Below are 26,027 nucleotides of genomic sequence, written 5' to 3'. Positions count from 1 at the left end.
AAATTAGCTGTGGGCCGTACTTTGGACACCCTGCTTTAGGAGTAGGGGTCAGACTGAGGGGAGGGGTTAAAATGTAGGATTGGGATTGGCCCCATGTTCCACTCCACTTCAGACAGAACAGAAATAAAATGACGTTCCACTGCAAACTCATCCGGGCACGCCTTTATGGACCCAGCTTAGAATAGAAAAGGGCCTTACCCCAAACTGTACCTACAATGTTGGAAAGCATACATTTATTCAAAATGTCTTTAAAGACTTCATGCATTTTTTTCATTTAAGATGAGCTTCCCTTTCAGGCTTGTGCCCCATGGTGGTTTGGATGTGGTACTACAATGAGGCTAAATGCACATAAACATTTAACTGTTAAGCCATTACTGCTTAAGTGTTGCAATACATGTGTAGTCAAAACACTCGTCAGACGTCCTTAATTTGAATTATTACTGCTGATCATCATCTTGTCTTTTTTAAACGCCGCTCCCACTTGCCCTTGGGACTAATGGGCAATGAGCCATCTAATATTCCAGTAATGGAGACAGAGGAAAGGAGGGGTAGTTGGGCGGGGGGGGTTCTTGGTGTCTCGCCGTGGAAACTCGTGTGGAGGAGTCCAGACTAGAGTTATGCACTTCAGATGATGATCATGTTTCTCAGCTGAGACGCATTCCTCGTACCATTTTTGTCCTCGTGTCTTGTTATCTTCTCTGCTCTCTCCCCTTTTCTTTTTCTTTTTTTTTTTAACCCTCCTCTTCTTTTTTTTAACCCTCTTCCAGTGTCTTCCAAGTTGCTCCAGCGTGACATTCACACAGTCTGGGACTGGTGGAGGGGGGGGTTGGGGAGTGGCCGGCGAATCTGGGTCAGGACATGAGGGCACGAGGATCGGGTAGAGGGGATCTAAGGGCGCCCGGCTGACCTGAGAACAGGTGCTCCAGCTCCCAGAGAGGAGTTGTGGTGAGAGCAAGAATGTGGGGAGGAGAATGTCTTCTTTACTTTGAACGTTTTTTTACTGGGTCGCGTTCGAACTCGCGTGCTTGGACCAGACGACCGTGAACAATGCGTGTCAGGATCAAAGCTCAAATATCACCCAGACAGCACATGCACAAATGTGATTAGCGATGTGTTTTTTTTTTAAATACCTCTTTCTCTTTATGCTTTTAGAGGCTGAAGGATGAGATAGCTGAGGTGACAAATGAGATTGAAAACTTGGGCCTGAGTGAAGAAAGGTAAGAAAGGAATCTCAGCCAGCAATAATGGTTGATTTAAAGGGGAACATTATCACCAGACCTATGTAAGCGTCAATATATACCTTGATGTTGCAGAAAAAAGACCATATATTCTTTTAACCGATTTCCGAACTCTAAATGGGTGAATTTTGGCGAATTAAACGCCACAACGGGAAGCAATCCGCCATTTTCTCAAACACCGAGTCAAATCAGCTCTGTTATTTTCCGTTTTTTTCGACTGTTTTCTGTACCTTGGAGACATCATGCTTCGTCGGTGTGTTGTCGGAGGGTGTAACAACACGAACAGGGACGGATTCAAGTTGCACCAGTGGCCCAAAGATGCGAAAGTGGCAAGAAATTGGACGTTTGTTTCGCACACTTTACCGACGAAAGCTATGCTACGACAGAGATGGCAAGAATGTGTGGATATCCTGCGACACTCAAAGCAGATGCATTTCCAACGATAAAGTCAAAGAAATCTGCCGCCAGACCCCCATTGAATCTGCCGGAGTGTGTGAGCAATTCAGGGACAAAGGACCTCGGTAGCACGGCAAGCAATGGCGGCAGTTTGTTCCCGCAGACGAGCGAGCTAAACCCCCTGGATGTCTTGGCTCACATCGACCCTAGCTTCCCTGGCCTGCTGACATCAACTCCAAAACTGGACAGATCAGCTTTCAGGAAAAGAGCGCGGATGAGGGTATGTCTACAGAATATATTAATTGATGAAAATTGGGCTGTCTGCACTCTCAAAGTGCATGTTGTTGCCAAATGTATTTCATATGCTGTAAACCTAGTTCATAGTTGTTAGTTTCCTTTAATGCCAAACAAACACATACCAATCGTTGGTTAGAAGGCGATCGCCGAATTCGTCCTCGCTTTCTCCCGTGTCGCTGGCTGTCGTGTCGTTTTCGTCGGTTTCGCTTGCATACGGTTCAAACCGATATGGCTCAATAGCTTCAGTTTCTTCTTCAATTTTGTTTCCGCTACCTGCCTCCACACTACAACCATCCGTTTCAATACATTCGTAATCTGTTGAATCGCTTAAGCCGCTGAAATCCGAGTTTGAATCCGAGCTAATGTCGCTATAGCTTGCTGTTCTTTCCGCCATGTTTGTTTGTGTTGGCTTCACTATGTGACGTCACAGGAAAATGGACGGGTGTTTATAACGATGGTTAAAATCAGGCACTTTGAAGCTTTTTTTAGGGATATTGCGTGATGGGTAAAATTTTGAAAAAAACTTCGAAAAATATAATAAGCCACTGGGAACTGATTTTTAATGGTTTCAACCCTTCTGAAATTGTGATAATGTTCCCCTTTAAGAACAAACTACCACAAATTGTCTTATCGAGATGGTAAAGCGGCCATGCCAGTAACTTGGAGGGTTGCAGGTTTGATTCCGGCTCCCGTCATCCTAGTCACGGCCGTTTTGTCCTTGGGCAAGGCACTCCACCCACTTTGGTCCCAGTACCACTCACACTGGTGTATAGTGTGAATGAATGTTTGGTGGTGGTCGGAGGGGCTGTAGGTGAACATTGGCAGCCACGCTTCTGTCAGTCTACCAAGGAAGCTTACCACCAATGTGTGGCTGTGGAGTGAATGGATGATGGCTTCTCAGTTCTCTGTGAAAAGCGCTAGATTAACGGATTAACTCGCTGGACTATAAAGACAATATAACATACATCCGTAAACATGGATGCATATGCAATATATTTATCTATAAATATCTATATAAATATAAATATATAGATAAATATATAGATATATAATAATATAGATAAATATATATAATATATATATAATATAATAAAATAAATATAATATATATAATAATATATTATATATATATAATATATAAATTATATTATATATATATAATATATAAATATAATAAAATATAATATAATAATATAGATAAATATATAGATATATAAATATCTATAAATATATTTATATTTATCATATGCAATATATTTATCATATGCAATATATTTATCTGTACAGTAATCTTATCTATTTATATCTGCACCTTCTTTTGTAAATGCAAACACTCTGCACCTTATTGCTCTTTTATCCTCCACTATCAACAAAATGTTGTTCTTATTTGTACTGTAAAGTTCAAATTTGAATGACGATAAAGGAAGTCTAAATCTATATAATTCTAATCCATTATTGTTGTTGTTATTATAGACGGGACGGTCGAACTGATGAGTTAGAACCCAAGTAGCAAATTAAACATGCAAGACTTTCGTAGCTACTGCCATCTTGTGGAGCTAAGAGGGAAAAAAAGCAGCCATTACTGTATTTTCCGCACTATAAGGCGCACCGGATTATAAGGCGCATCTTCAATGAATGGCATATTTCAAAACTTTGTTCATATACAAGGCGCACCGGATTATAAGGCGCATAGAATAGACGCTACAATAAAGGCTGGGGTTACGTTATGCATCCATTAGATGGAGCTGCACTAAAGGGAATGTCAACCAAACAGTCAGATAGGTCAGTCAAACTTTATTAATAGATTACAAACCAGCGTTCTGACAACTCTGTTCACTCCCAAAATGAATAAACAGCTGTTTTATTATTTTCCCCGAGGTAAAGTCAGTGACGTGGTGTTTTGTTTATCTTTTAACAACAGCAAGGTATAACATGTAGTGCAACATTTATATCACATAGTGGAGCGGAACTTTTCCCTGATTCAATAAACACGTAAAAAACAGTCTGATACTGTTACGGTAAATCAAACGTTAGTGCAATCACAATATAGTAACACTCGAAATAGTGCAGAGCAATAACAATATCAATAACTCATCGTTGCTCAAACGTTAATGTCACACAACACAACACACAAATAAACATGTAAAGCTCACTTTATGAAGTTATTCCTCATCCACGAATCCCTCGAATTCTTCTTCTTCAGTGTCCGAATTAAACTGTGTTCCCTCGGAAACTCTGTTAAGTCTTCTTTACTTGGCGCAGGTCATCATGTTGCTTCCTCCACTTCCGCACCATTGATTCATTAATGTTAAATTCTCTCGCTGCTGCTCTATTCCCGTGTTCTACTGCGTGACTGATCGTCTTGAGTTTAAACTCTGCGTCGTAAGCGTGTCTCTTAATAGGAGCCATTTTTGGGTCTTTACATAAAGTTTAGTTCTCGCAACTAAATGCAACCAATATGTGTCATGAGACATGCAAATATAAATTAAATACACAGAGGACATAAGTAAAGGAAATTAAATGAGCTCAAATATACCTACAAACGACGCATAATGATGCAATATATACATACAGATAGCCTAAATAGCATGTTAGCATCGATTAGCTTGCAGTCATGGATTGACCAAATATACCCGATAGGCACTCCACACAAGTCAATAACATCAACAAAGCTCACCTTTTGTGCATTGACGCACAGCATAAAACGTATGGTGGACAAAATGAGACAAAGAAGGAGTGGCATAAAACACGTCTTTCTGTGGCAGCGTCGGAGAAATTTGTACATGTAAACAAACTGCGATGAGTTCAAGGATTGCTGAAATTAGTAGGACAAAACAGTGCGTGCCAAATCCTCTCATAAGTGAAGCATGCACAACATAAACAGTGGGATTTTCAACAATTAGGAAGGTTTGTGTCATGTTTGTCCTCCTACAGAAAATATATGAAACCAAAAGAAAATAAAAAATTATTTTTCCATTTTCACAAATCTCTGAAAGAGGTCCAGGGAGCCACGAGGGTGGCGCTAAAGAGCCGCATGGTTCTAGAGCCGCGGGTTGCTAACCCCCCGATTTAGAAGTTTCGTTCGTAAATTGAGGTTCCACTGTAGTTATCAAATTTTTTTTTTTAACAAATAGCTGGGCAGAAACAAATTTGTCTGTCAAATTTGTAACATGTAACTCGACATAGTAAACAAGAAAAAAAGAACATGTACCTTATTTGGCGCTCTAGAATGAAAATGATCCCACACTTTGGAATTGTTGCCTCTGCTTCGTTCCATTTCAATCGATGATAGCGCAGAAAAACGACTTCTTTCAGTACGAGCTGTCAATTGTGATCCGAAAGAAGTGCTTCCTGATAAACACAGTCATGTGTTTTTTCTTAAAGTGACACAGTATCACTCCTTGTGTTTTATTAATGTGTTGATGCTTCAGTACAGTTTGACCCATAACTGGTAGATGTTCCTGCCATAAAACACAGTCCTCCATATGTTTATCTGGTGTGTACAGGAAAACCATGCAGAGGAACAAACAGATGGCCATGGGCCGAAAGAAGTTCAATATGGACCCCAAAAAGGTGATGCAAGCACTCATTTAATCTGCCTATTTCATGCAAATATTAAATACAAATGTACCTATTATTGCTGCATGTTGTCTGCAGGGGATCCAATTCCTGATTGACAGCTCTCTGCTTAAAAACACCAGCGAAGACATCGCACGGTTCCTCTACAAGGGCGAGGGCCTGAACAAGACGGCCATCGGCGACTACCTGGGGGAGAGGTCAGCGTTGTGCCGATAATCTGATCTGAGCCTGATCAATGCAGTTTTTGCCTCATGCGTGAGATTAAAAGATCATCCTTTAATCTGCCTCAATCCCGCTCACCACATCATCTAAATCATTTTTTCCATTGAGGCTCACACACCGAAAAATCCAAGCATGCGGGGGGCTATTTGGATATTTTCCATTTTGAAAACCAGTACAATATTTAGAATTTTTTTAAAGTTTGGTCCAGGGGACCCGGAAGGGTCGCAGTCATAAAAATGTTGAAAATAAGTCATACAGTACAGGCCAAAGGTTTGGACACACCTTCTCATTCAATGCATTTTCTTTATTTTCATGACTATTTACATTGTAGATTGTCACATCAAAACTATGAATGAACACATGTGGAGTTATGTCCTTAACAAAAAAAGGTGAAGTAACTGAAAACATGTTTTATATTCTAGTTTCTTCAAAATAGCCACTCTTTTGCTCTGATTACTGCTTTGCACACTCTTGGCATTCTCTCGATGAGCTTCAAGCACATCTGGGAAGTGAAAACCATTTCAGGTGACTACCTCTTGAAGCTCATGGAGAGAATGCCAAGAGTGTGCAAAGCAGTAATCAGAGCGAAGGGTGGCTATTTTGAAGAAACTAGAATATAAAACATGTTTTCAGTTATTTTACCTTTTTTTGTTAAGTACATAACTTTTGGCATGTATATTATTATTATTGTTAAACATTCAACGCTTAAATCTCGAGATTAACTTCCAGTCTAGCTGTCGATATTAAGTGAAAACTAAATGCTTGTTCTTTGCCCCTTGTCAAAGAAAACCCTGTTTTAATGTCAAAAACACAAAATATGCAATGTTTTCACCCCCCCCCAAAAAATAAATAAAGTGAATATTTGATGTGAAGAAATAGGAGCTTTGATGAATCAATAATTCATAACATTAATTTTGGCTTTTAATTATTTTTGAACAGTTTTTGAAAATAACATCACACTAAAATTTTTGGGGATCCAAAAGTAAAAGTGTTAAAAAAAAGTTGTCTTTTTACTCTTAACACTTGAAGGGGAACTGCACTTTTTTTGGGGACTTTGCACATCGTTCGAAATTATTGAGAGACAGGAAGACAAAAGGTTTTAGTTTTTTTGCATTCTAACATGTAAAAATCGTCTGGTTCTAGGTGGTTAGCAATGCAGCTAATGGGAGCAATCAATTCTACCTCTAAATCGCTTTAAAATGCATTCAAAAACCGTCACCAATACTTTATTTACATTCCGTAACCTGTATAATAGCCAAACTGTAGACACATTATTATTGTAAGAGCAAACACTGAGGAACTATTTTTCTAGCGTATTAGCCATAAAAACTAACTACGGAAAGAGATAAGCTGGCTTCTACGTCAGTAAAACATCATCTATGCAACATTTGGGGGTTATGTTTTTTTAATTTTTATTTTTTGGTCATAAAGAAATACGATTATGTGTGCTTACGGACTGTATCCCTTGCAGACTGTATTGATCTATATTGATATATACCGTAATGTAGGAACCAGAAATAATAATAACAGAAACAACCCTTTTGTGTGAATGAGTTTAAATGGGGGAGGGAGTTTTTTTTTTGGTTGGTGCACTAATTGTAAGTGTATCTTGTATTTTTATGTTGATTTAATAAAAAAGAAAAATAATTTTTATTTTTTTTATTTTTTTTTAAATGAATTTCTTTTCTTTTTTTTCTTCTTCTTTTTTTTATTTCTTGTGTGGCCCGGTACCAATTGATCCACGGACCGGTACCGGGCTGCGGACCGGTGGTTGGGGACCACTGATGTAGACCACAAGGAAGTCTTTTACATTTAGAAAAAAATAATAATATGACTCCTTTAATGCGTCTTTTGTATGAAAATAGATCTGACTAGACCCGCTCATCAGCAGTGCGCCTTATAATAAGGTGCACCCTATGGTTCGAAAAATACGGTTATTCTACAAGTTATGAATGTTACTACATTACGTATATACAGTACTTACAGCTTGTATATAAAACGGTGATGGATGTTTTTTTTATAGGCGGAATAAAGCGACTTCCATTGACTCTATTGTTAGCTGACTTTTGCTATCCACTTTTCGGACACCTCTGATCTATATTGATAGCCTAATGTGTCTTATTTTGTCTCCCTCGTCGGATGTTGCAGAGACGACTTCAACATCGAGGTGCTGCACGCCTTCCTGCAGCTGCACGAGTTCACGGACTTGAACCTGGTCCAGGCTCTCCGGCAGTTCCTCTGGAGCTTCCGGCTGCCGGGCGAAGCGCAGAAGATCGACCGCATGATGGAGGCGTTCGCCCAGCGATACTGCCGCTGTAACCCCGGCGTGTTCCAGAGCACAGGTGAGAGTTCTCAGCACCCGACCGTCCCATAAACAAGCATGTTTAAATTAAAGGCGTCTGTTTGCGTTTCCACAGACACGTGTTACGTGCTCTCCTTCGCCGTCATCATGCTGAACACCAGCCTGCACAACCCAAACGTGAAGGACAAACCCTCCGTCCAGAGATTTACAGCGATGAACCGAGGGATTAACGACGGAGGAGACCTGCCAGAGGAGCTTCTGCGGGTGAGAGAGATGTCCCTGAACTGGCAACTGAACGCCTCCAAGTAGGGCTGCACGATAAATCGACATTGAGGTTTTATTTAGTGTGATGACCTAACCGCAAAAGGCATTTTAGTGACAGACATGTTGGCCAATCAAAGTTGTTCTTTGCCTCCTGGCCAATCAAAAGTGTTTACAGGAAAAAGCAAGCAGTCAGTACTCTAAATCAGTGTTTTTCAACGGTGCCGTGAGCTACAGTCTGGTGTGCCGTGGGAGATTATGTAATTTCACCTAATTGGGTAAAAAATATATTTTGCAATCCAGTAATTATAATCCGCAAATAATGTGCTGTTGTTGAGTGTCTGTACTGTCTAGAGCTTGGCAGAGTAACCGTGTAATAGTCTTCCATATCACTAGGTGGCAGCAGGTAGCTAATTGCTTTGTCGTGAGCACAATATCCAGGCGACAGCGGGAGGCAGCATGCAGGTAAAAAGGTATCTACTGCTTAAACCAAAAATAAACAGAAGGCGAGTGCCGCTAAGAAAAAGCATTGAAGCTTAGGGATGGCTATGCAGAATGAAACTAAAACTGAACTGGTGACAAAGTAAACAAAAACAGAATGCTGGACAACAGCAAAGACTTGCAGCGTGTGGGAGCAGAGAAGGCATCCACAAAGTACATCCGTACATGACATGACAATCAACAATGTCCCCACAAAGAAGGATAGCAACAACTTAAATATTCTTGATTGCTAAAACAAAGCAGGTGTGGGGATTAGCGCTCAGGGAAGCAATGAAACTGCGACAGGAAAATACCAACAAAACAGGAAAAGCCACCAAAAGACAAGAAGTAAAACACTACACACAGGATAACACAAAAAAACTCTTAAGTCGCGGCGTGAAGTGACCGGTCGTGACAGTACTTTGAGACAAGAGCTATAGCAGAGGTCACCAACCTTTTTGAAACCAAGAGCTACTTCTTGGGTACTGATTAATGCGAAGGGCTACCAGTTTGATACACACTTAAATAAATTGCCAGAAATAGCCAATTTGCTCAATTTACCTTTAACTCTATGTTATTATTAATAATTAATGATATTTACCTTTGTGGAAACACTGATCATCTTAATGATTTCTCACAATAAATATATATAGAAACTAGAGATGCGCGGTTTGCGTACACAACCGCGGAGTCCGCGGATTATCCGCGGATCGGGCGGATGAAATAAATAAATAAAAAGATTTTATCCGCGCGGGTCGGGTCGGGTGGATTAATTAGATTTTTTTTTTTTTTTTGCGGGTGGCAGTTAAACCAATTCGGAAATATATATACATAGTTAAATGTTGTTACCCACATACGAAAAACGAGCAGGCACCTGCTGCATATGCCACAACAGAAGAAAAGAAAAGAAAAGAGATGGACACTTTTACGGAGCGGAGAAGGGACGCCTCGCCGGGGTCCAGGACCGAGGCCCCTTCCCCCGAGAGGGCCCCACCGGGAGCCGTAGCTGAGGCGATCCGCGAGAAGGGCCCGACGCACGTCCAGGGTCACTACCGCGCCCACCGCACCGACACCCCGCCTCGTCAGCCTTCGCCGCGGCCGGCGTCACGCGCAGCAGGTAAACAGCTTACCTGCCCGCCACCCCCGTGGCCGGGGGCTCGTAACAGGGGTCACTCCGCGCGCTCCGCCCGCGCAGCTTACCTGTCCGCCACCCCTGTTGCCGAGGGCGCGTAACAGGGGTCACTCCGCGCGCAGTGTGCTCACGAAAGGGGTGGGGCTCACCCTGGTTGATATAGAGAGCAGGACGGTGGCCATGGAAGTCGGAACCCGCTAAGGAGTGTGTAACAACCCACCTGCCGAATCAACTAGCCCTGAAAATGGATGGCGCTGGAGCGTCGGGCACATATACCCGGCCGTCGCCGGCAGCGAGACGCGCTTGGAGGTGCGCTCAGCGCGGCTCCCATATGAGACGCGCTTGGAGGTGCGCTCAGCGCGGCTCCCATATGATTGCGCACTGGTGTGCGTCTGGGTCGTGACAGCGTGGCACGCGAAAGTCTGTGCATTGGATCAGTCTCCTTTATTTAACAGGCAAAAGCTTTATAACCTCAGTGAGGTTATAAAGCTTGCGCACCAAACACGAAGCAAGGCCATGGTGCAGGAGAACAAAGGACTTCTTTCATTTAAGGTTTGTGATAAACCATCAAACTCATTCGTTAAAAGGACTCTATAGTAATATAAAGCGAATTTTTCTGGACATTATCATGCAAGAAAAGTTTATTTTTGGGACCGCGATCACCGCGTAATGATTTTTAAAGGTTGCATTACAAACATTTAACTGTCTCATGTGATCAGCCAGTGCGATTGGAAGTCCATGCTCAATTATTGCCTCCGTAAATAAAACTTCGGCATTTATCACATCCAAAGAATCTGTTTGGGCGACGAAAAACGTTGAAAGTTTTCCACTTGTATCGCTAGCAACGGCATTAGACTTGTGTTTTTTTGTCCCAACGTGGTCTTTTACATCACTAATTCCTCCGTGTCCGATCGAAAAATCTTGTCTGCACAAGGTGCAATTCGCGTAGTTTTCACCCTTTTTTTTTTTTTTTTAATTAATGAAAAACCCGGAATAGGTTGATGAAAACCGTACGAATTACGGGAAAACCGGAGTAGTTGGCAGGCTCACTAATGCCTTGCATCATCTATATTAGATCGGGCGGATGGCGGGCGGGTGCAGTTCTGATCAAACGTTACATCGGGTGGATGGCGGATGGTTGACGACTTTCTGATGCGGTTGCGGATGAAATAAATTGCCTATCCGCGCATCTCTAATAGAAACAGATAAATATCAATATGCAACACTTTATTTTTATATTTTCTCTAAGTGCACATTTTTCAAATTGAACATTTTCAAATGATCACTTCTAAGACAGTCTTGTGAAATCACAATATCCCATTTTAACTAGCTAGCCACTAACATTTTTATAAACAAGGAGAAAACACGAAAAAAATTCAAATTTAATTTTGAAACATAGTTTATCTTCAATTTCGACTCTTTAAAATTCAAAATTCAACCGAAAAAAAGAAGAGAAAAACTAGCTAATTTGAATCTTTTTGAAAAAATTTAATAAAATTTTTTATGGAATATCATTAGTAATTTTTCCTGATTAAGATTATTTTTTTGATTTTGATGACATGTTTTAAATAGGTTAAAATCCAATCTGCACTTTGTTAGAATATATAACAAATTGGACCAAGCTATATTTCTAACAAAGACAAATCATAATTTCTTCTACATTTTCCAGAACAACATTTTTAAAAGAAATTCAAAAGACTTTGAAATAAGATTTAAATTTGATTCTACAGATTTTCTAGATTTGCCATAATATTTTTTTTGAATTTTAATCATAATAAGTTTGAAGAAATATTACACAAATATTCTTCGTCGAAAGAACAGAGGCTGAAATGAAGAATTAAATTAAAATGTATTCATTATTCTTTACAATAAAACAAATAAATTTACTTGAACATTGATTTAAATTGTCAGGAAAGAAGAGGAAGAAATTTAAAAGGTAAAAAGGTGTAAGTGTTTAAAAATCCTAAAATCATTTTTAAGGTTGTATTTTTTCTCTAAAATTGTCTTTCTGAAAGCTGTAAGAAGCAAAGTAAAAAAATAAATGAATTTATTTAAACAAGTGAAGACCAAGTCTTTAAAATATTTTCTTGGCTTTTCAAATTCTATTTGAGTTTTGTCTCTCTTAGAATTAAAAATGTAGAGCAAAGCGAGACCAGCTTACTAGTAAATAAATAAAATTCAAAAAATAGAGGCAGCTCACTGGTAAGTGCTGCTATTTGAGCTATTTTTAGAACAGGCCAGCGGGCGACTCATCTGGTCCTTACGGGCGACCTGGTGCCCGCGGGCACCGCGTTGGTGACCCCTGAACTATAGTGATGCATGCTTAGTTATGGTTTAAATTCATATCAAACACTTGCGAAAACAACTTTTTTTTTAAATGTTTTCTGCTGGTGGTGTGCCTCCGCATTTTTTCAATGGAAAAAAATAGTGCCTAGGCTCAAAAAAGGTTGAAAAACACTGCTTTGAATAACAAACTTGAACCTTGGAAAAGGTTTTAATGGTGACTAGGCCTGGGCCAATAAGTCAATAAGTGAATCAATCGAACAATTAATGAAAATGAAGTCGAAATACTTTGATAAAGTGCTATGTCCGTATGTTTTGTTTTCTTCGTCTTTCGCTTCAAACGGGGAGAAAGAGGTCCCAGCCTGTGCATCGCTCTTAGCACCTGAGCCCGTTTATTTCACAGTAGAATTAACTAAACGCAGTGAGCCCTCATTCACAATCTTTGTCTCAGTGGGCGGAGAGTGGGTCTGCTAGCTCAGTGTTTTTCAACCTTTTTTGAGCCAAGGCACATTTTTTTCATTGAAAAAATGTGGAGGCACACCACCAGCAGAAATCATTAAAAAATGAAACTCAGCAGGCGATATTGACAGTAAAAAGTCGTCGCAATTGTTGAATATGACTTTAAACCATAACCAAGCATGCATCAATATAGATCTTGTCTCAAAGTAGGTGTACGGTCACCACCTGTCACATCACACCCTGACTTATTTTGAGTTTTTTGCTGTTTTCCTGTGTAGTGTTTTAGTTCTTGTCTTGCGCTCCGATTTTGGGGGCTTTTTCTCTTTATTTGGTATTTTCCTGTAGCAGTTTAATGTCTTCCTTGACCGCTATTCCCCACACCTGCTTTGTTTCAGCAATCAATAATATTCAAGTTGTTTTTATCCTTCTTTGTGGGGACATTGTTGATTGTCATGTCATGTTCGGAGGTACGTTGTGGACAGTAAGTCTTTGCTCCACAGTAAGTCTTTGCTGTCGTCCAGCATTCTCTTTTTGTTTACTTTGTAGCCAATTCAGTTTTAGTTTCATTCTGCATAGCCTTCCCTAAGCTTCAATGCCTTTTCTTAGAGGCACTCACCTTTTGTTTATTTTTGGTTTAAGCATTAGACACCTTTTTACCTGCACGCTGCCTCCCGCCGTTTCCGACATCTACAAAGCATTTAGCTACCTGCTGCCACCTACTCAAATGGAAGAGTATAATGTGGTAAGTCTGCCGATCTCCAGACAGTACAGACTCAACAACGGCACATTTTTGCGGATTATAATTACTGGTTTGCAAAAAATATTTTTAACCCAAATAGGTGAAATGACATAATCTCCCACGGCACACCCGACTGTGGTTGAAAAACAGTGTGCTATCTTACACACTCGTGACTCGCTACTGAGAAGTTCCGCAAAGTAGAAAAAATTAAGAGGAAAAAATATGATTATAAAGCCAAATGTCCAATTGTGAGAATATTCTCATTTGAAACCGGATGGGCAATATGAGCCCATCAACACGGACGAAAGAGCGAGAATGCCGTTTTTACAATGCTAGTTTTTCCCAACCGGGAAAAAAATGCACTTTAAAATGTTCCATATTTATTTAAGATACATTTTTGTTTGCAGAAATTAGTCCATTTAATTTAATTTAATTTTTTTTAATTTAGGATAGTTATTTTCTTTTAATTACAGTACAATTGTGAACAGTTCTACAGTAATGAGAATTAAAGGTTTATATATTGTTACTTACATTATTATTACATAATATGATTACATTAGTGCTTAATTTGGTCGCCGCATAATGCTGACAATAATTTGTGGGACAATTTATCGTCCTGCAGAATTTGAGAAATAACCTCCCTGTATAGTTTTTATTGGTTATTTTTGTGGCGTTCAGGTCTGTGGGACCCGTTTTAATTTTTTTATTAAAAGAAAAATGACACAATTAATTATTTTTTCAAACTGAGACTCACTGACTTTGGCTAATTTTCTGTGAAGAACATATATCAGAATACATATTTAATGACCACACACCATACACCCCCCCCCCCCCCCCCCCCCTACACATTTCTACTACATATAAGATGTCCTGGTCCACTGGACCCGGGGCTAATAGAAGTGTGGAAATTGATGTTCTGTGTATCACACGCACCCACCCACGCACACACACACACACACACACACACACACACACACACACACACACACACACACAGCAGTCCTAGACAGGAGGAGGACAGAGTGTAGGTACACAGAACATCAGAGGGTCAAATGTGCGAGAAAATGAGAGCAGACAGTGTTGACAAACAATGTTGCAACCTTGTGTGGGAACCGCAGGTGCAGAAACACAAAAGAAGAATCCCTGTGGGATGCAGAAACTGGCAGAGAAATGTTCCCGTGCAACGTTCATATTGTTGTTACTCAGCCAGCGTTTGTGGGTCTGATGGACCCGTTGCATTTTGTGGATTTTAATGCCTCACAATCAAACACTTTTATGTTAAAATACTGAACATACGTTTACCTTGTTCAATCAAACACTTTTATGTTAAAATACTGAACAGATGTTTACCTTGTTCAGTATTTTAACATAAAAGTGTTTGATTGTGAGGCATTAAAAGCCACAAAATGCAACAGGTCCATCAGACCCACAAACGCTGGCTGTGTAACAACAATATGAACATTACACAAGGGTTAAGCGCACAATGTAGACAAAAGCTCTGAGTCTGTCTGCATAAAGCCAAATTATTTGTGAAAGTACCGGTAGATTGTTGCCTATTGTTCTAATGTGTGATACGCTGAGACAAGAATGGTGATTGACAGTCAAAAAGTAACATGTCTTCCTTCAGCCGTTATTTTTGCAGTCTTATGCATTAGGGATGTCCCGATCCAGGTTTTTGCACTTCCGATCCGATACCGATATTGTTTTTGCACTTCCAATCCGATACCGATACTGGCCTATCCGAGCATGTATTAAAGTTTAAAGTTATTTAGCCTACTTAGTTGTCAGAATCATGTTGAAAAGGGTTTTAGTACTCTTGATAACTAGCCAGCTGAATTAGGGGAGTTTGAATAATACACAATGGTTGGTAACAAGAAACTGACCTGTTTATTCAAGGATAAACACAAAATAGACCAAATTATACATGACAAACAGAAACAGCATCATTGAACTAGGGCTGGGCGATATGGCCTTTTTTTAATATTGCGATATTTTAAGGCCATATTGCGATACACGATATATATCTCGATATTTTGCCTTAGCCTTGAATGAACACTTGATGCATATAATCACAGCAGTATGATGATTCTATGTGTCTACATTAAAACATTCTTCTTCATACTGCATTAATATATGCTACTTTTAAACTTTCATGCAGAGAAGGAAATCACAACTAAAAAAAATCACTAATTTTTTCATACAGTGTTGATGTGGAAATGTTTGCCTCAACATTTTGATGGTGTGGACGTGTGGCACCGAACGGAGATAAGCGTCTCGACAGACGTTACAATATTTGAACAATGATGACGAAAACTGTTTTCTCTGTCGTGTCCGTGTGTCGAAAATTGTAATGCACTTATTTTTTTATTTGATTTTGTGCGTGGCATAGATTTGCCGTGCGCAGAGGACGCTTTAGCAGGCGCGCACCTTAGCGGCAGCGCTAGCATCACAGCTAACGTTAGCCATGCTGCTACCTCTCTGCTGGGAGAGGACGTATACGTATGTGACATATGACGTGACAGTATGTGACGTGTGTAAGAAGCTGCGCTCGCTGTCTGTGAGAGGGAGACACAGGAAAGAGTGAGAAGAGCCTGTCGTGTAATGCCAGCAGCTAAAAGCAACTGCGTGAGAATCCACAGACCTGTGGATGTGTTGAAGGTGTGCTGGAAAATGCGGAACGGAAATTAGGGAGCAGCAGAAAAGTGGAATGTATTATTTAAATCGGTGCGTTGGAAAACATGGACCGGAGTTTTTTTTTAACTGGATCTGGATCGGCATTTTCCCTTGCCTTGCCGATACGCTTTTTTTTTCAAATATCGGCGGCCGTTCCGATACAAATATCGGATCGGGACATCCCTATTATGCATTTATACGTATAAAATAGAAACATGGCGATTTTAGAGAGGAACATTGCGATGAGGTTTTTTCTCAAAGTTGTGCAGCCATGCCTCTGAGGTTGTTTGACTTTGCAGAACCTGTTTGAAAGCATCAAGAACGAACCCTTCAAGATCCCCGAGGACGACGGCAACGACCTGACGCACACCTTCTTCAATCCTGACCGGGAGGGCTGGCTGCTCAAACTGGGTATGCGCGTTTGACACCCCGTTGTTTGGCAGGTGCCCTCTAGTGGCAAAACTGGTTGGTCCATGATGGAAATGTCAGTATGCAAGACTTGACTGTTCTCTTCTTTTCCTTATGTGTCCTGTTTATGAAACCAGGAGGTACGTACCATCCGCTCTAACGCGCCGCCGCTCTGCTTCCTGTCACCTGCTGTGTGCACGTTAGCATTGATCTCTCATTTCCACGTGCGCACAAAACCATTCCGCTCTGCGCTTTTTCTCTCACACAGGGGTGTCCAAACATTTTCCATTTTAGGTACGCACTCTTAAAAATCAAAAAACTGCGGCGACCAATTTAATATATATTTTTACCTTTAGGGCTCCTCTAACGTTTGGTTCCAGGGACCTGGAAGGGTCTTAGTCAGAAAAATGCTGAAAAATAAAATAAATGTTAATGAAATAATTTGTTTAATGCCCCCTACACCTTTTATTTATTTATTTACTTATTTATTAAAGAAAACTTTTTATATGGCAAAAACAGAAAATGTGCAAAAATTACAAAATGGAATATTTGATGTGCAGTAATCAACTTATTTCAACTACTTATTAAATACTTTAATAATTTATAACATTGATTTTAATTTATTGTTATTTTTTGAGGAATGACAGTCAAAAAAAATCCTACAAAATTATTGGGAATCCAAAAGAGCCCCACTCCTAAAAGTGTAAAAAATAAGTCACACTTATTTTCTTTACTTTCAACACTTGGGTCTCTAGATCAACTTCAGATCTGTTGATTATGAGTTTTTATTATTTTCATTTGTTTTGTTTTATGCCCTTTTTGTCAAAGGAAACCTTGATTTTTTTATACGGCAAACACAGAAATATGAAATATTTATTTGTTTCAAAATGGAATATATAATGTGCAGTAATTGGAGCCTAGTTAGTTAAATAATTCATAACATTGATTTTAATTTATTTTTTGAGGAATGACCGTCAAAAAAAAATCCTACTAAAATTATTGGGAATCCAAAAGAGCCCCACTCCTAAAAGTGTAAAAAATAAGTCACTTATTTATTTATACTTTCAACACTTGGGTCTCTAGATCAACTTCAGATCTGTTGATAATGACTTTTTATTATTTTCATTTGGAGTTTTTTTGTTTTTGTTTTATGCCCTTTTTGTCCAAAAAAAACCCTTGTTTTTTACATGGCAAATACACAAAATATGCAATATTTTTTTTAATGATTCAAAATGGAATATTTGATGTACATTAATTGGAGCCTTAAATAGTTCAATAATTCATAACATTGATTTTAATTTGTTATTTTTTGAGGAATGACAGTCAAACAAAAATCCTACTAAAAGTTATTAGGAATCCAAAAGAGCCCCACTCCTAAAAGTGTAAAAAAAATAAGTCATTTATTTATTTTTACTTTCAACACTTGGGTCTGTAGGTTAACTTCAGATCTGTTTATTACGAGTTTTTATTATTTGGAGGTTTTTTTTTGTTTTATGCCTTTTTTGTCAAAAAAAAACCCTTGTTTTGTATATGGCAAACACACAAAATATGCAATATTTATTTAAATGATTCAAAATGGAATAATTCATGTGCATTAATTGGAGCCTTAAATAGTACAATAAATTATAACATTGATTTTAATGTATTGTTATTTTTGGAGGAATGACAGTTAAAAAAAATCCCACTAAAATTATAGGGAATCCAAAAGAGCCCCACTCCTAAAAGTGTAAAAAATAAGTCACTTATTTATTTTTACTTTCAACACTTAGGTCTCTAGATCAAGTTCAGATCTGTTGATTATGAGTTTTTATTATTTTCATTTGGAGGTTTTTTTTTGTATTATGCCCTTTTTGTCAAAAAAACCCCTTGTTTTGTTATGGCAAACGAAAAATATGCAATATTTTTTTAAATATTTCAAAATGGAATATTTCATGTGCATTAATTAGAGTCTTTAATAGTTCAATAATTCATAACATTGATTTTAATTTATTGTTATTTTTTGAGGAATGACAGTGAAAAAAAAATCCTACTAAAATTATTGGGAATCCAAAAGAGCCCCACTCCTAAAAGTGTAAAAAATAAGTCACTTATTTTTTTACTTTCAACACTTGGGTCTCTAGATCAACTTCAGATCTGTTGATAATGACTTTTTATTATTTTCATTTGGAGTTTTTTGTTTTTGTTTTATGCCCTTTTTGTCAAAAAAACCCAACTTGTTTTGTATATGGCAAATACACAAAATATGCAATATTTTTTTTAATGATTCAAAATGGAATATTTCATGTACATTAATTTGAGCCTTAAATAGTTCAATAATTCATAACATTGATTTTAATTTGTTATTTTTTGAGGAATGGCAGTCAAACAAAAATCCTACTAAAATTATTGGGAATCCAAAAGAGCCCCACTCCTAAAAGTGTAAAAAATAAGTCATTTATTTATTTTTACTTTCAACACTTGGGTCTCTAGGTCAACTTCAGATCTGTTGATTATGAGTTTTTATTATTTTGAGTTTTTTTTGTTTTATGCCCTTTTTGTATATGGCAAACACAAAATATGCAATATTTATTTAAATGATTCAAAATGGAATAATTCATGTGCATTAATTGGAGCCTTAAATAGTACAATAAATCATAACATTGATTTTAATGTATTGTTATTTTTGGAGGAATGACAGTTAAAAAAAATCCCACTAAAATTATAGGGAATCCAAAAGAGCCCCACTCCTAAAAGTGTAAAAAATAAGTCACTTATTTATTTATTTTTACTTTCAACACTTAGGTCTCTAGATCAAGTTCAGATCTGTTGATTATGAGTTTTTATTATTTTAATTTGGAGTTGTTGTTTTTTTTTATGCCCTTTTTGTCAAAAAAACCCTTGTTTTGTTATGGCAAACACAAAATATGCAATATTTTTTTAAATGATTCAAAATGGAATATTTCATGTGCATTAATTGGAGCCTTAAATAGTTCAATAATTCATAACATTGATTTTAATTTATTGATATTTTTTGAGGAATGACAGTCAAAAAAAATCCTACTAAAATTATTGGGAATCCAAAAGAGCCCCACTCCTAAAAGTGTAAAAAATAAGTCACTTATTTATTTATTTTTACTTTCAACACTTAGGTCTCTAGATCAAGTTCAGATCTGTTGATTATGAGTTTTTATTATTTTAATTTGGAGGTTGTTTTTTTTGTTTTATGCCCTTTTTGTCAAAAAAACCCTTGTTTTGTTATGGCAAACACAAAATATGCAATATTTTTTTAAATGATTCAAAATGGAATATTTCATGTGCATTAATTGGAGCCTTAAATAGTTCAACAATTCATAACATTGATTTTAATTTATTGATATTTTTTGAGGAATGACAGTCAAAAAAAATCCTACTAAAATTATTGGGAATCCAAAAGAGCCCCACTCCTAAAAGTGTAAAAAAATAAGTCACACTTGGGTCTCTAGATCAACTTCAGATCTGTTGATTATGACTTTTTTCCTATTTTCATTTGTTTTGTTTTATGCCCTAATTTGTCAAAGAAAACCTTGTTTTTTAATATGGCAAACACACAAATATGCAACATTTGTTTGTTTAAAAATGTAATATTTCATGTGCATTAATTGGAGCCTTAAATAGTTCAATAATTCATAACATTGATTTTAATTTATTATTTTTTGAGGAATGACAGTCAAAAACAATCCCACCAAAATTATTGGGAATCCAAAAGAGCCCCACTCCTAAAAGTTTAAAAAATAAGTCACACTTATTTATTTTTTTACTTTCAACACTTGGGTCTCTAGATCAAGTTCACATGTGTTGATTATGACTTTTTATTATATTTATTTGTTTTGTTTTATGCTTTTTTCGTTAAAAAAAACAACCTTGTTTTGTATATGGCAAACACACAAATATGCAATATTTATTTAAATATTTCAAAATGGAATATTTCATGTGCATTAATTAGTCTTAAATAGTTCAATAATTCATAACATTGTTTTAATTTATTGTTATTTTTTGAGGAATGACAGTGAAAAAAAAAATCCTACTAAAATTATTGGGAATTCAAAAGAGCCCCACTCCTAAAAGTGTAAAAAATAAGTCACTTATTTTTTTACTTTCAACACTTGGGTCTCTAGATCAACTTCAGATCTGTTGATAATTACTTTTTATTATTTTCATTTGGAGTTTTTTGTTTTTGTTTTATGCCCTTTTTGTCAAAAAAACCCCATAAAAATTAAAATAATAAATTAATAAATTAAAATCAATGTTATGAATTATTTAACTATTTAAGACTCTAATTAATGCACATGAAATATTCCATTTTGAATCATTAAAAAAAAAATTCCATATTTTGTGTATTTGCCATTTATAAATATGGAATATTTTTTTTAATGATTCAAAATGGAATATTTCATGTGCATTAATTAGAGTCTTAAATAGTTAAATAATTCATAACATTGATTTTAATTTATTTATATTTTTTGAGGAATGACAGTGAAAAAAAAAAATCCTACTAAAATTATTGGGAATCCAAAAGAGCCCCACTCCTAAAAGTGTAAAAAATAAGTCATTTATTTATTTTTACTTTCAACACTTGGGTCTCTAGATCAACTTCAGATCTGTTGATTATGAGTTTTTATTATTTTCATTTGTTTTGTTTTATGCCCTTTTTTGTCAAAGAAAACCCCGTTTTTTATATGGCAAACACACAAAATATGCAATATTTATTTCAATGTTTCAAAATGGAATATTTGATGTGAAATAACTGGAGCCTTGAATAGGTCAACAACACTTATTTTAATGATTTTTTTTGAGCAATGACAGTTTTAAAGTAAAACAGTCTGCATGGCAGTTTTGTGTTATCAGTGTCAACATTGCAGCTTTTTCTTGTTAAGTTTCACCTGTTTGCTTTTTTCACTTCCACTTTTTTTTTTTAAATAGTACTTTTAGAATGTGCCACTTTGGACACCCTTGAACTAACTAACACTTTGGCTGGACTCCTGCACATGACCTCTGAACCCTGCAGCTTTTCTCTTTGCCTTTGTTGACCTGCTTTAACAGCTAATCACCATCATCATCATCAATGCTGACCTGACGTTTGTCCACAGGTGGTCGAGTGAAGACCTGGAAGAGGCGCTGGTTTATTCTCACAGATAACTGCCTTTACTACTTTGAGTTCACAACCGTGAGTAGTCTGAGCAGCTTAATATATCAGCTTTTACACCATTTTATGGGCGGTCTTATTTACGTGGCTCACCTTCGACAGCGTCATCTTTGTTGTAGCGGTGTAGCGTGCAAGGACGGGAGTGGAAGAAGTGTCAAAAGATGGAGCTAACTGTTTTAATGACATTCAGACTTTACTTCAATCAATAACTCATCCGTGGCTCACTAGTGCAACAACAAGGCCGTGAAAAACCGTCCGACCGGAACTCTCTAATAACTAAAGTTCCTTGGGTGAATAATGTAAAGTCACTACACCGGTATGTTTTAGCGCTTTCATGGTGAGTTTACTGACAGATATAAGTAAGAACTTTACACTACTTTATATTAGAAATAACAACAGCAGAGGATGAATGTCCCGTAACAAGAAGATAGAGAAAAAGAAGCTTTTATCAACTACAAAGATGGATGCGCGCACATTTTCAGGACTTATGCAGATACCAAATACAGATCAGCAGGTACCAGAAGGTAAGAAAAGTTGCTTTTGCATAATATTGCGAAACAAAACGCCAGGTAATATGTCTTACCTTATTCACACACACCATAATAATACTCCTATGTTGAAACACAGTACAATCTATCTAGCTTACCAAAGTCGTACTAAAACATTTTGATAGATTTTTGAGCGCTGTGTGTAATGTTCTGTATTTTCAATGGAACACATAAAATGTTGGTGTTGTTTACTTGAGTCATATTGCAGCCTACACGTATCTCTTATGTGCGCCTGGCATCATATTGCAGTCTACACATATCTCTTATGTGCGCCTGCCATCTACTGGTCACACTTATCATTACACCATGTACCAAATAAAATAGCTTCCAGGTCGGTAAGCACGACCAGAATTATTCCGTACATTAGGCGCACCGGGTTATAAGGCGCACTGTCCAATTTTGAGAAAATGTAAGGATTTTAGGTGCGCCTTATAGTCCGAAAAATACCATGAAATAAATGTATTATTTTAAAAATCATAAAATATTTAAATTATATTTTACATTAAATTAATTGCATCTAATAACACATTTATGTATTTTATTAATAATATAAATTGACAATTATTTCAAGATATTTATTTAATTTGTCCAATTGACACTCCATATAAAAGGGCTAAAGTTTACATTTTGACAAATTGTTTATCGCATGCAACTGCAGTTTTTCTTAAATCAATATTTAATGCAAAAAGCTATCCCAAGCATTTTTTTGTCATTTAAAATCCTTTTTGAAATTATTTCCACAATATCTGCACTTGACCTTCTGATTGCAAATGAAGTGTTGACATGCAATATGGTAATAATCAAATGAAAGGGGCAATGTTGTAGTCATATTAATTTGGCCATGATACATTTCCATGGTTTGGCAGTTAGAATTGGCCCGTTGAGGGCAGTTAGGCCATACAAATGAGTTTGTGACACAAGTTGTGCAAGCGTGTTCTCTCTCTCTCTCTCTCGCTCAGGACAAAGAACCCAGAGGGATCATCCCGCTGGAAAATCTGAGCATCAGAGAAGTGGATGACTCAAAGAAACCGGTAAAACCCTCCGCCGCGCGCCACATTTTCCGCGACAACTCATTTTGGGTGACCCGCTCTCCTCCTCTTTCCAAAGAACTGCTTCGAGCTCTTCATCCCGGACCACAGAGATCAGGTGATCAAGGCCTGCAAGACGGAGGCGGACGGCCGCGTGGTGGAAGGCAACCACACTTTTTACAGAATCTCCGCGCCCACCGTGGAGGAGAAGGAAGAGTGGATGAGCAGCATCAAGTGAGTTGTTCAAATGGACTTATTAGTGCCACCATTTATTGACTTCTACATGTTGCATAGTCCTGTTAGATTCCTGCATTTGGAGTGGACACAATGTGATGTCACGGGCCAAAAGTTTGGACACACCTCATTCAGTGGGTTTTCTTTATTTAGATTATGTAGATTGTCACATCAAAACTATGAATGAACACATGTGGAGTTACCGTATTTAACAAAAAATAACTGAAAACATGTTTTGTATTCTAGTTTCTTCAAAATAGCCACCCTTTGACTTGATTACTGCTTTGCACACTCTTGACATTCTCTCCATGAACTTCAAACACACTGTGAAGTGAACCATTTCAGCAGTGACGTGCAGTCACTAGAGGAAAGAAAAAAAAATTTAAAAAGAAAAAAATTGTATTAAATTGTTATATGTATCCAGTGATTATACTATAAAGTTATTTTCCATTTAACTTCACCAGTTTTAGATTATTTTTTATTCAAAATCGCTGAATTTTCACATTTGCCGTTCAAATACTGAGAAGAGACGGTGCGGTGAACAGCAGCCAGTTGAGGCACGTCACTCAGTGCCTCAACATGGATTCCGGACTCGGCTAACTGCTGGCCTGCTGTGCAGTGAGACCGTATTGCTATATGAATTATATTATACATTTCCATAGTTTAGTTAGCTGAGGTATATAATGTACAGTGTATTTTGTCAACAACTGTATGTGTGTAAAGTATTTCTTGTGCTGAGCGATCATAAAACGGCTGCAAAAGACGCACTGGCTGAGGCTCGCCTCCTGCACCCCCGCCGTAGAATTGTTATATCAACTAAAGCCCACACTTAAACTTTCCACGTGCAAGATTGAATCTATTTAAAAAAATTATTTCATAAGAAGCCAAAAAGTGCAAAAACAATAATGTTGGTGTTGGAGGAGTTGTGAATGACTGCAGGGCCACAACATTAGGTACACCTGCAGACTGCAGGTGTATCTAATTCACAACTCCTCCAACACGAACATTATTGTTTTTGCACTTTTTGGCTTCTTATGAAATAACTTTTGTAACCTATTTTCGTGGGGTTTCCTCTTTGTGATGTTAAGTTCCTGTTATGCGCTGTTACACAGTATATGCCTTGAGCTCTTATTTTGAAGGCGCTAAGAGCGGAAGTGATGTCACGTTGCGGAGGTTTTTGAAAGAAGGTAAATAAAGTGGTCCTCGTGTAAACTGGAGCCTCCGTGTTTGTTATTTTGTAGTTTCATACAGTATAGGCGACATTTATAAACCCTCGGTTCACTTTTTTAAATAGATTCAATCTTGCACGTGGAAAGTTTAAGTGAGGGCTTTAGTTGTGGACTTAATTTCTAAGTAAAGGTAAGACCATAATAAAGTTTTTTTTATTAAATGTGCTTTTTTGTGTGCTACAGTTTGTATGTGTAAAGTTAAAGTTAAGTTAAAGTACCAATGATTGTCACACACACACTAGGTGTAATGAAATTTGTCCTCTGCATTTGACCCATCCCCTTGATCACCCCCTGGGAGGTGAGGGGAGCAGTGGGCAGCAGCGGCGCCGCGCCTGGGAATCATTTTTGGTGATTTAACCCCCAATTCCAACCCTTGATGCTGAGTGCCAAGCAGGGAAGAATGCTGGTATGAGCTTTTAAACATAACCCGTTAACTGCTGCCAATCAAATGGTGAATAAGATACTCTTTAGGGTTCATATGTTTGTAAATCTGACTGTGGTGTAGTCAGTGCCTCACCAGCCATCAACCTCACCGCACGTCACTGCATTTCAGGTGACTACCTCTTGAAGCTCATGGAGAGAATGCCAACAGTGTGCGAAAAAGTACTGTAATCAGAGCAAAGGGTGGCTATTTTGAAGAAGCTAGAATATAAAGAGTTTTCAGCTATTTCACCTTTTTTTTTGTTAAGTACATAACTCTACATGTGTTCATTCCTAGTTTTGATGTGACAATCTACAATGTAAATAATCATGACAATTAGAGATGTTACATTTCAGACTTTTCTCCTGGTCAATTTTCCATAGGTCATAAAAATAATGGTATAAGGTCCAGTTCATGTGATGGAGTCTAATTCAAATCCTCACATTTCAACAACTGTAAATAAAAAAGTGTCCTCTCCCGCAGAGCCGCCATAAGCAAAGACCCCTTCTACGAGATGTTGGCCGCCCGCAAGAAGAAGGTGTCGTCCGCCATGAAGGGCGTGTAGCAGCTTCAACAAACACGGACCTGAAGTCGAGGTTTAACAAACCACAATCTATTGCACCTTTACGTGACGGCAGCACTTTTTATTTCCAGGCTGCAGAATTATTACCTTCACATGTTTTGGTCTTGTTGAGACTCAGGGTTTGTTGCTTCTCCAGGTGAGAAGCTGACACATCACTAAGTAGAATTTCATCAACTGGAACAATCTCCTTTCATCTCAGACTTTTGCAAAGCCTCCAAACTTGAGCGTTCTTCCTCCACTTCTTGTTCTTGCATTCTAAGCACACATTGGTGGGAATGATGCTAAAGCGTTGATATTTATTATTATTTGTCCTTATTTATTGTTTATCTCATTAAACGTTTACAACCAGTCAAA

General features: G+C 37.7%; 1 protein-coding gene across 3 annotated transcripts in view; it reads left to right on the top strand.

Moving 5' to 3' along the window:
• Positions 1–26,027, top strand: part of cyth1b (cytohesin 1b) — a 56,452-nt gene extending 30,425 nt beyond the window's left edge. For all 3 annotated transcript variants that reach the window (XM_061931761.2, XM_061931759.2, XM_061931760.2), the window contains exons 3-12: positions 1,153–1,217; positions 5,438–5,504; positions 5,589–5,707; positions 7,881–8,074; positions 8,150–8,298; positions 16,361–16,473; positions 21,573–21,651; positions 23,138–23,209; positions 23,286–23,440; positions 25,574–26,027. In XM_061931761.2, coding sequence (XP_061787745.1) covers positions 1,153–1,217; positions 5,438–5,504; positions 5,589–5,707; positions 7,881–8,074; positions 8,150–8,298; positions 16,361–16,473; positions 21,573–21,651; positions 23,138–23,209; positions 23,286–23,440; positions 25,574–25,655 — 1,095 coding nt within the window. In that variant the 3' untranslated portion in view covers positions 25,656–26,027. The remainder of the gene's footprint in view (positions 1–1,152; positions 1,218–5,437; positions 5,505–5,588; positions 5,708–7,880; positions 8,075–8,149; positions 8,299–16,360; positions 16,474–21,572; positions 21,652–23,137; positions 23,210–23,285; positions 23,441–25,573) is intronic.

This window comes from Nerophis lumbriciformis, linkage group LG39, assembly GCF_033978685.3.
Source record: "Nerophis lumbriciformis linkage group LG39, RoL_Nlum_v2.1, whole genome shotgun sequence".
NCBI lineage: Eukaryota > Metazoa > Chordata > Actinopteri > Syngnathiformes > Syngnathidae > Nerophis > Nerophis lumbriciformis.
Note: the sequence above shows the minus strand (reverse complement) of the source record. Positions and strands in the feature narration are given on the sequence as shown.